Raw genomic sequence first — 11,498 nt, forward strand, 5'->3', positions numbered from 1 at the left:
ATCAGAAGACTCCAGTTGAACATTGCCTCACCTTTTAAGTATCTTCAACCTTAAAATTTGTAATATAAAAATAAAAAAAAAAACCTAAAATAATATTCCTTACGTATTACATTTATAAAAGACAAAACAAAAAATCATTTAATCAGAGTAATTTTTGCTCTGGACAAGAATTATTACCTTCGAAAGTGATACAAGTATCTTAATGATGATAATACAACAATATCTACTAATACAACAAATCTAGTACAACTACCACAAGCCTTCTTTGATCATTCTTACTTTTGTTTACTGGATATGTCAGTTAGTATAATCAAATCACTTTGACAATTGGAATTTAAAAATATATATATATTTCATGACCAAAAAAATCTGAGAGTTGGCAACAAACCCGTTGTGGTCTTTGCCAGAAACAAAGACTGGGGGCACCTGCAACTTGTTTTTACTACTTGCATGGTGTGTTCACGAGGCCAAACCATCTGCTGAAATTTTACCCACATGAGTATCCTTCTGATAAAGTGGAATTCTTACACCCAGCTCTCTCGTCGATCTACAATACCGTAAAGAAATTCAAAGGTCAGTATGATTGCGCATTTAGTTCCTCTCTGACACTGGCTGAATCCTGAACCATTCCCCCATCAATTTGTGAACTGAGAACGGATCATTCTCCAAGGAACCGGGTATTTTTCACAAAGCTTCAAATACTCCACCAATAGTTCTGCTTGATCAAGATTTCGATCTTTATGGCTTTCTTCACTCCCACTGCCCATTCAGCAGTTTGAAATCCAGCAAAAAGAGCAGATTCTCGAGGAGAGACTCGGCTGAAAGCACCCCATCACAACCAGTCTCTTGCAAACATTCTGCACATCTCCAGTGCCGTACATTCCCATTGGCAAGACAGGGATTCTAAAGCATTTTTTAACAGCTTTTATGGCTTCCAGTCAGCTCTATTTTTTTCCCATCTTTCTCATCCCTTGTTCGGCCATGACAGCTAACAGAGAGCCCCCAGCATCCTCAAGCATCTTAGCGTATTGAGTGGTATCTTGTAATTCAAATACTCGAATCTTGCTGAGACAGGAACGTGAAGGTTCTGAGCCAACTTTTCTACTAGCGACTTTACCAGGGAAGTTGTCCTTAAAAAGCTCCATAATTACCCGTCGCTAGCAATACGCTGAGACAACACTGTAAACAGCAAAATACCACTTACAGTCAAGTAATCACTTTCGAAAAGTATTTGGGAAAGATTGCTCACTTCAGTTAAGTGCATTCTAATTTCCTATGATCATTAAGAAGCCGATGTTATAATCACAAAGTTGCTATATGAAAGTTGGTTGGTTTCACAAGAAATTAATTTTCTTCTTCTTTCATTTTTTACGTCTTCTCTTCTAATCTGACATTTGAGAGTATAAAAATTTCCGATTAGATAGATGATTATGGTTTTACCAGTAATTATAAAAGTAAACCATTTGGTTGGGAATAGCCTTAATTGAATGATCTCCTGTAAGATTATATTTATATGTTGAAAACTTAAAAATCTATTTGTGTTTTAAAACATGAACAGTTGACAAATCAAAGAAATTTTAAGTAAAACCACCAAAACTATAAAAACCAAAAGACCAAGCTCGAATAACTGGGCATGTACAAAGAAGAAATCAAACCGTGCTGTTCTTTTCGAGCCCTTCAATGTCGTGACTTAAAATTACATTAGTATGCATTGTGAAAGAATACATATGGAATATGGGGTATTTTTGGTACATTGTACTGGAATTATTTCTCGGGGGAATGGATTGGTTGCATTGAAGAGATTTGTTAGGACTGGATTATGTATAAAATTGTACTTTATGCGGACAAATTTATAACAAATTCTCGACTTCTGGTTAAACTAATATAGATAAAATTATGAAAAATTCAATATTCATATTAAAATAAATATTAATTTTAGTTTATAATGTTAATTAAGAATTAAAAAATAATAAAACCAAAATTAGGACACAAGCAGCGCTGCAGAATAGTACAACACTGCAGAAGAAAGGGACTAAATGAAGGCTTATAAGTAATATTGTGCTATGCCAAACATGAGTTCTAGAAAAAATAGTACACTCCACTACTTTTATCCTGTCCCGTGCGAACAAAGTGATGTGTCAAAAAACTACAATTTTCAATTAATAAATGTAACCTTTTCATTAAAATACAGGCTACTGTGATATTGAAACTTAAAAACCATATTTATGAAGGTTATACCTCTCTTTTGATCCTTCCCTATACAATTGATTGCATATTGTTTTCATCTGATAAGTGGTTCATCCAAAACTGTTACTTAAAAATTAATTTCTCTTAACCATATGCTCATTAAAATTAAGTATAACAGTTTTCCAGCTAATGACCGATCATCCAATCAAAACCAAGTAAATGTTAATTATAATGGGGGAGAAATTACATTACCCTAAATTGATGTCAACATAATACAGAAAGGTTCCACTCTCCGTGCAGCATCCATAATGTGTCTGGATCATTGGCACAAAATTGACAAACAATGGGCGATCCTCCTGCAATAACTTGCACCATTCAAAACCCCAAAAACAGCCACCCTCAAATTCTCAAGAAATAATATCAGAAGATACAGAATTCTAGAATGGATTAATAAGCTTTGATACCAACTCAAAGACCTAAATTATTAGGCTATATAATAATGAATCCTTCCTGAATCTGCTTAATCGCATTGCAATTATACCTACTTTAGCACGGCAATATAAATATCCTCACAATTATCCATCCATCCTTTCTTGCACCAATCACCATTCAGAAATATTGAGAGTCTGTTCTCTAAAATGCAAATTATTGATTTTTTCCTATTAAAATAAATTATAAACAAAATATATAACCATGCACATTTCTATCAAACTATCTCTCCGATCACAGATTTAAATAAATAAATAATACATAATATAAAAAATCCGCTGGCAATACCTATAAGCATAAGCATTAGAAACTTCAAACAAAGTTAAGAACAATTAAAGATAAGAAAATTACCTTACAAGTGGTGAATTCTTGATTTCTTCTTTTCAGTCTCAGTAAAAATTCGTGAATGCAGCATGGGCGTATACGCAGCCTCAGCACCGTACTTTCTACAGAGCATTGAAACGGGAGCTCCGAATTGTCAACCATCGGGCAACGATCAACTTGGCCGGCCTAGTTTGGCCCAATGGGCCCATGCTCTCTCTATACAGGCCTCTCCGGTCAGGCACCGACTCGCGGACCCCAAAATAAACGACGACGTACAGACAAAGAGATTCTTGCTCCTGTTGCGGCATTGTCGGAGCAGAGGAGTCCTCGCTGTCTTGTGGCGGATCCGAATGGAGAGTCGGGTCGGGTTTGAGCCATGAGAATTTTCGAAAGAAAAAACAGGAGTTGAAAGAAGAGAGACGGGACTAATGATTTTGTTTTGAATTTCATGAGCGGACGATGGGATTTGATGAGGACAACCCTCGCCGCCACTATTGGTTAGGGTTTAGTGGAGGACTGCGAAGTGCCTTGGACGTTCTCATCTGGTTTAAGCTGCGTTACTTTTGGCCTACATGCTTGGGCTTACCTTGTAGTGTGGATATTTTATGTTATGTGAGTCCATAGAACTTGGCCCTTTAATAAACTTTTTAAATTAAATAATATATTAAAATTGAAATTATCAAAGTTTGTAACTTTTTGTATAATCATGCTTGCAAACAGAGATTAATTGAAACTCTAAAAATCCTTAAAAAAAAATATCACTTTCTGAATAATCACTTGACGTGGCTTTAACTTAAACTGCAATAGTGCATCTCTAATATTATCAGAAAAACAAAGATTTTGAATATATCATCAAAAGGTCTTGAGTTAATCTATCTCGGTTACTAATAAAGATAATCCCGGAGACTTATCCAATCGTTAACTTCAAGACCGGAAGTTAGTTGAGTGCTTGCAAACTGTAGAGTAGATCCCTAGAGCCAATCATATTTTGGATTGACTCTTTGTAATAATGTTCATTAATCAATATAAAAGGCATTTTATTCTATATCGCGTAAATCATTATTATTATTGCATATGTATTGTATATGTCCTTAGAATGGTAGAACCGTGACGAGGGTATCACGTGTTTCCAATCTGATATGTGAGAACCCTTATGAGCACATATGGTGGCCCATTCTAGAAACTCGTAGCCCTAGTATTATTCTGAAATAAGGGCACGATAATACGGTAAGGCTATCATAGTGTTGAACGACCTGTCGAAGGCAGTGACTGATCTCACTTGTTAGGTTGTTTGTGACAACCGGTGCAACACATGGGTGCTTGTTGTAGGCGGATATAACCGCAGCAGTTCACTGACTGACCCCCAAGGATTCCATATGGATGTAACCCTAGTGTCTATGGAACAAATCCTCTAACGATGGTGGTGCATGTGATCCTTAACTTGAGGGTCACCGAGTGCCTTTGTGCACCGACTGTTACAGTTTGACACTAGCCTAACGCAGTTCTATTCAGAGCTGTCAGTACGGTGTGATTGGCTAATATCAGAAGGTTAACAGACTATGGTGGTTGACAAAGGATTCATCACTCCCGGTACGGGAGAAGTTATCTCCCGCAATTCCAGTATATGGCAATGACACTAAACACTGTGGCCCCAGTGGGATTGAGTTGTTGCTCTATCCAGATTATAATACGGGTCTTGGCCCAGAAACTGAATATATAATTCGAGAGTACCGAAGGTTGACACTATTTCCTTGCCTTCGTCTCGTCGAGATAACGTATGATAAAGGAATCGTATTGTACGTTACCATATCGTTAAGGTAGCTACTTTGCTGAATCCGAATCTATCGGTGGCCATGATCCGGATCTGGGGGCCAATCTTGGTCTGTGTATTAGTGAGACGATAATTGGTGTAAATCGCGTTACTATACACTACCGGTATGATGAGGAGCCTATGGGTCACACACATAGAAGATATTTAAGGCCAAGAAGAAGAAGGGCGTTTTCGTCTTTTTAGGCAAAAGGGTATTTGGGTATTTCACAGTGCAATTAAATTGCTGAGGTGTAGCCTATTTATTAATTTGTTAAAAAAATTAAATATGTTTACGTTTAATGTTGTTTCGCACATATTTATTAAACATCATTATTGTTAATGTTAATTAAATATTAATTGATTTTAATTAAGTAATGATGAATTAATTAAAATATCAAATTGGGATTGTGTGGCAACATGGTGTGTTTGGGTTGGAGCCCAAGCCATTCATGTGGGAATAGGGCAACTTTGGTTTGCCTATAAAAAGAATAGTGTGTGAGTTCTTCTTTAATTTTTTTTAAAAGAAAACACAGCAGCCCTTATACACTCTCTCACGCCAATCTCACTGTTTGATTGAAAAATCAATACTGATCTTCTTCTTGATTTCTTAAGGCCAAGGGGATCTAGCAAAATCCTCCTTGTTCTTGGTGGTTGTCTTTCGTGTGGAATCTCTGGTTCGAATCCTACACTTGGATCGTTAGCAAAACATTCAGAGACAACATGGGGGAGCCTCCAAACGTGGTATAAATCAAACCTTGGATTATTTTTTGCAATTCATATTATGCATAAACTGTAAAGCTATGCCCTGATTTTGGGTTCTACAGGAACGATCCGTATTTTGTAAAATTTTTGTTTTCCGCTGCGCAACCGGGCGTTTCCTAACACTACCTAAACCCCCAAAAAAAAAAAAAAATGACTTTGTTCATTGTTGGACCTGCTGCTGGACTGTTGTGCTCTCAACCTCAAGAAGTTGTTTACTTCTCTGAATGACTACTAATGACATTGCACAAATTTTAAACTTATTTTGATCTATGATATGCAGCTTTATGAGGTGCAAGGAAAGGAATAATCATTTGGTAATATATATATATATATATATAGTCACACGTGATATGGAAATGTTCAGTTAAGTAAAAGGTGAGAAGCAATGTTTAAAATGGTTCAGATGCTTAGAAGTGAATCCTATGTCCACTGATTTTGTATTAATGAATAAGATCAGATCGCATTAAGCGAATTGAGTTACAGTTTAGAGAATATAAGGGATAGAGAAAAAGAGAGAGTAAGCTATTCCAACGTGAAATTAGTCAATCCCCGCAAATGAAAGAGAAGTCCTCTATTTATAGTCGGATGGACCAAGGTAATGCTTACTAAATCTGCCAGTGGGTGGATACCGTGCAGATCCTTCTCTGCGTCTCATTGCTCACCTGCCCGAGTGATTTCCTCAACTTATGCAGGAATTAGACACATAGACGACTTCCAACCATCCGCTAACCTAGCACTGACCCAGTGCACTGACAGGCGTATGCTGCTTACGTCTTTATGCGATGTAGGCAGGCGTATGCTGCTTACGTCTTTATGCGATGTAGGCACGCCTAAGCGATCGTAGAACCTTACCAAGCTCTGACCATCTCATGCTGACAAAATCTTACGTCAACCCAACTTTTTCAAGCATAACAATCATGAACAAAAAAAGGCATCTACTGAAATTTTGACAAATGTTGGTTTTACAAAAATGCATGGGAAAACCTCCTCCTCCTCCACCACATAAATCAAAATCAATCATTTCCCCAACAGGCTGAACCAAAACCTTTCATTTGGAACCACTTCCGGCTCCTCGTTTCAAAATATTCCATATATACTTGGGTTTTGGGAACATTGTTTTTTCGAATACGGTTTGGTATCACTCCTAATATTCTCAAAAATTTATATGACAAGTTTTAAAAGTTACAGCAATGCAAATGCCGAACCTGACAATATAAATCAGCTTTTTATGTAAGCATATAATATATACAGTGACATAACACAGATCTTTGCCAGTTAGCTTTCTTGTGATAGCATGCTACTTACATTAATACATTATACATATGTTTTAAAATGCACAAATCTGGATTTTAGATGTATGAATAAAGATTCTCATTATCCTACTGATGTATGAAATATCAACATCTTACAGACTGGAGCAACTCATTCAGTCGGGAACTTGTTCAAACTTGTGTAACCCTACATCAAATACCAACAAAATAAAGGACAAACTTGTGATATCAGTTCATCCTGACAACTGCAGGTGGGTCAACTTAAACTTTGACAAATTCAATATATATATATATATATATATATATATATTTCTAAAATACAACAATAAGCGTCTACACATATATATATACATTTTTGTTTGGTTGGTTGTTCCATTGTCCACGGCTACACTATTAGTTTTATAAGACCTCTCTTTTACAACAAGGTTTGACATGTTAAGTGAAGTACAAGCTTTACTTAATAATTGAATTAATGCTTTTCAAATCTTGGGCATAGAACAGAGATAGGATAGCTTTGTTTCTTTATAACTGGGTCAGTTGTTTGAAAATTGAAGTGGGTTTGAGGAAAGAAGGTGTAGGTGTTGATTTGATGATGGCAGAGAAATTGTGTGAATGATTTAGATGGTGGGGGTGGGCATACTACATGTCAACAAATGAATGAATGATAAGAAATTTAGGGGACCATCTCTTATAACAAAGTTGACGTTAAGCAAAGGCAAACCAAACCAAAACAAAATTGAGAGGGCCCCAAAAGGCCACAACTTATCAATTCCCCACCCACCCATTTTGACTTTGCCATTTGATTTTAATTTCACATTACAAAAAAAATAAATAAAGCTTTGAAGTTTCATACCCTTCTAGACCAACCATCTCTTTCTCAGTCTTCTCTAAATTTAGCCAACCCATTTGCCAGAATCCAAACAAAACCAAACATAAATTCATTTAAGAGAAAAGAAGAAGAACAAAAAAAAAAACCTCAATCACTAACCAACACCCACCTTCGTAAATTAGCTAGCTAGCCGTCCCAACTGGCAACTCCCAACCGGCTCTTTCAATTTTGGTCAACCGTACAAAACACGACATACTGGTCCACTTCTTTCTACTTAATTGACTGAGTCGTTTTCTTTACTTTCTCTTTTTTCTTTTTTCAGTATTTAAATCAGAGAAAAGAAAAATGAAACTGTGATTGATGTAACAAAAGGTGAGAAGTAGGCATCCAAATCAAGAACCAAAGCTAAAGCAACTAATAAAAATTAGGAAAAAAGACGATAGAGAATAGAACCCCACTTTCTTCCTTTTGAGATTGAAATCCAATACCAAATCCACCATTTCCCTTGCTTTTTGTTTTAATTAACATAGGTTACAGTGCTCAAAATATATAAGATAAAAGCAGGTGGAATCAGATCCCATATTGTGTACAGGGACTACACTGGACTGGACAAACTAAACCCACTAATCTCCTTCGAGATGAATACCTGGGATTTTCTTTTACTTCAGGCTAACCCAACTACTCTACTGTTACCCCCACTACCATTCATTCATCTACTAATTTTCAAAGTTACATATCAAACTGCTTTTTCATTGCAACTTTAAGACGACTCCAGGATGAGATTTGCGGCATCTGCAACTGAGAGAGAGTGATTGTGCTCGCCTTCATATGTCACTACAAGCATTGATGGATCATCCACAGCTCTCTCCACATGTTTACGTGCCGGGCAACCTCTCACACTGCTGCACTTGTAGTAACCCCTGTTCAAAATCAATTTAATCCAACACAAAACTCAGTTAATTAACCAATTAATAACACCATAAATAACAGGATAAATCAGCAAGCTCAGCTATCTTTAACAGGAAATTATACCTTGGATGTGGAGATCCTTTGATGGGTTTCTGTCCATACTTCCTCCAAGAGTAATCATCAGGTGGAATATCAGACAATTTCAAGCTTACTGCAGGAACCCTCACAACCCTCTTCAATCTCAACTTTCTGTCACGATTAACAGCAAAACAATCAAATTTAAACACCAAACTTCATTCATAGAAAAGGAAATAATAATGTAAAACAAGGGGTAGAGTTAATTATTACCTCTTCTTAGAGCAATGGCAACGACCAGAAGACACGCCACACTTGCCAGCTGAACTCATGTTGTTCTCAGAGTTACACTTCCTCTTAAACGAAGATGAAGACAAAGGTGGCTTCCCTACTGAAGAAACCTGAGACAGATTAGCAATCTGAAAAGCAGAGGAATTTGATGGATGTTGCTTGCTATCACCATCACCAGTCAAGGAAGAGATAAACGAATTGGCAGCTGAGGCATGTGAAAAATTGATAGTAGTTGAGGAATCTTTCCTCTCAAGAACCCCGCTCTTTGGAACAACCAAGGAAGAGAATTCATGGTGATGAGGATGATGATGGTGATGATTAAGATGAGGTGGAAGTGGTGGAAACTGCTGGATCGGTGTTGCGTAATAAACCTTAGTTTCTACACCACCTTGGTTCTGGCTACTCTCTTGGTTGTTTAGGTTAAGTGGAGGAGGAGAAGCCGAAGCCACAGGGGCCCTTCTAAAACGAGCATGGCCAGTTCTGGTACGACCAAGAAGAGAAATCACCCTCTTAAACTTTGAAACGGCAACGTCGGCAACAGCTCTGTAGTCTTTGTCTAAATCCATGGGTAGTTTAGGACTGGGGGTTGAAGATGAAGCTGAATGGTGACTAAATCTATCCTGGTTGTGTTGTTGTTGTTGTTGTGACAACAATTTGATGAGCTTTTCAACACTCTCAAGTCCAGAGGCTGCTTCTTTCACTGCGGTTTCTTCCACCATTTTGGAAGCAAACCCATCGTTACTGAACCCCATCATGAGTTCTACAGCCATTTCTGCAACAGCACCATGAAAAAAGTATGCCAAAACAAAATGAAGACAGTGGCTATGCTAATAAAGAGATAAGTGGTTTCTCTTTCTCTGGTTTGGTCAAAATGATGGCATCGGCTAATGCTATGAAATAGTGATTGGTCAATTAGGTCAGTCACCTGTCACTCTAGCTTTGCCGTCCAATTTAGGTACGCGTAAGATCCAGCCACATATTTTCTTTCTTTAATTTATTAAATTTAATTTTAAGCCTAGGCTAGAATGTACGTATAGATCACTTCCTTTTATCGCTTCAATAATTTGGAGAAAAAATAAAGAGTCGGGATGACATTGACTATCTCTTCAAGTGTGGGGGCCTAGCAGGTAAATTTGTTCAATGAGACGTAGGAACATGGTTGGAGATTGAGTCAAAGATTGGTCACAGGCCGTCTGATTTCAAACTAGGTTTTGAATAAAATAGTAGTATTGGTTGGTGCCGCATGATACAGTTGACTTTAGTATTTCTCCCTTTCTCCTTCCATCGATGTCAATTTGTTTGGTTTTTTAACATAAACCGAATAATGAAGAAAAAGGATGCTGTTTTTGGTATCATATACTTATATAGTAAATAAATAACATAAGCTGAAAAGAAATATAATACTATTTAAGGTTTACATCATATATCTCGCTTATGATTATGAAAAATATGATTCGGCTTCGTCTGCTTAGTTATTTAAAATAGCATTTTATGTTATTTTGCATTTTTGGAAAATGTGATAGGTTTCTAAGAAGTTTTTTTTTTTATATTTCTCAATGACATTTTCTAAAAATATTTAGATTATTTTTAACTCCTTAAGTTTGTTAATTTAATTAAACACTCTCATTAATAAAAGTTTATAAATTGACAAAAATACCCCCACGCACCCATGTATTGTTGACAGTCGGCCATCACAGTCGGAAGGTGGTCGGAATCTGTCAGAATGGTGTACAACCAATTGGATCTAATTGGTCGTGTGTCGATCTAGCATTTTCTGGCCAGATCCAACCGATCATGCGCCATTCTGACAGATTCCGACCACCTTCCGACGATGGTCGCTAACGGCCAGCAATACGTGGGTGAGTGGAGGTGTTTAGTTAAATTAACAATCCTTGGGGGTTAAAATAATCTAAATATTTTGTGTTGGATATAATAAGATTGGATTTTGAAAATATTAAAACAAATATATCTTTTTGTTTTTAGGATAGGATAGTAGAATAAGATAGGATAGGAAAAGTGTGTCAAACGAACCTTGAGGGTCTGTTTGGTTTAATATTTTTCACTATCCTATTCATAGTATTTCCAAAATACTAGTTTGTTTCTTATTCTAAAAATACTATTATATTTTATTCAATTATTTTTAAACCCCTTAAGTTTATTAATTTAACTAAACACTCCTCGAAAAAAAAGTTCAAAAATTGATAAAAACACCCCCACCCACCCACATTTGCCAAATTCTGGCCACTACCGTCGGAAGGTGGCCAGAATTTGGTATAATGGCGCATTACCGGCTAGATCATTTTTCGGCCAGATCAACGGCCAAAGATCTGGTCGTCAATGACAGCCAAGATATGGCCATCGTTGATAGCCAAACATGGCCAAATCTGGCCTTTTTCGGCCAGCCCATGGTAGATCTGGTAGGAAAAGGCCATCTCGGCTCACGACCAGCCAGATCTAGCTGGTCATACGCTGATACAGCGACTCCGGCCACCCTTCGGCGGTGGTGGTCGGCTGCTGGTATTTAATGGGTGGGTGGGGGTGTTTTTATAAT

General features: G+C 37.1%; 1 protein-coding gene and 1 pseudogene across 1 annotated transcript; both read right to left on the reverse strand.

The window, feature by feature from the left end:
- Nucleotides 1-252: 252 nt before the first annotated feature.
- Nucleotides 253-7,749, reverse strand: LOC116123778 (annotated as a pseudogene).
- A 259-nt stretch (nucleotides 7,750-8,008) lies between these two features.
- On the reverse strand, nucleotides 8,009-9,818 carry LOC116123808 (probable WRKY transcription factor 15). Its single transcript, XM_031409538.1, has 3 exons — nucleotides 8,930-9,818; nucleotides 8,705-8,830; nucleotides 8,009-8,592 (listed from the first exon to the last, which is right to left on the reverse strand). Exons 1-3 carry the CDS (start codon nucleotides 9,715-9,717, stop codon nucleotides 8,433-8,435), a joined length of 1,074 nt encoding a protein of 357 aa, XP_031265398.1. The 5' UTR covers nucleotides 9,718-9,818; the 3' UTR covers nucleotides 8,009-8,432.
- Nucleotides 9,819-11,498: the final 1,680 nt, after the last annotated feature.

The sequence above is a fragment of the Pistacia vera genome, unplaced genomic scaffold, assembly GCF_008641045.1.
Source record: "Pistacia vera cultivar Batoury unplaced genomic scaffold, PisVer_v2 Contig145, whole genome shotgun sequence".
Taxonomy (NCBI): Eukaryota; Viridiplantae; Streptophyta; class Magnoliopsida; order Sapindales; family Anacardiaceae; genus Pistacia; species Pistacia vera.

Excerpts from the sequence above, each read along its gene's own strand:
- LOC116123808 (XM_031409538.1), bottom strand. The coding sequence starts at position 9,717 with ATGGCTGTAGAACTCATGATGGGGTTCAGTAACGATGGGTTTGCTTCC. Across the intron at positions 8,831-8,929 it reads TGCCATTGCTCTAAGAAGAG|AAAGTTGAGATTGAAGAGGG; the intron begins GTAATAATTAAC and ends TAATCGTGACAG. Across the intron at positions 8,593-8,704 it reads AAAGGATCTCCACATCCAAG|GGGTTACTACAAGTGCAGCA; the intron begins GTATAATTTCCT and ends GATTTTGAACAG.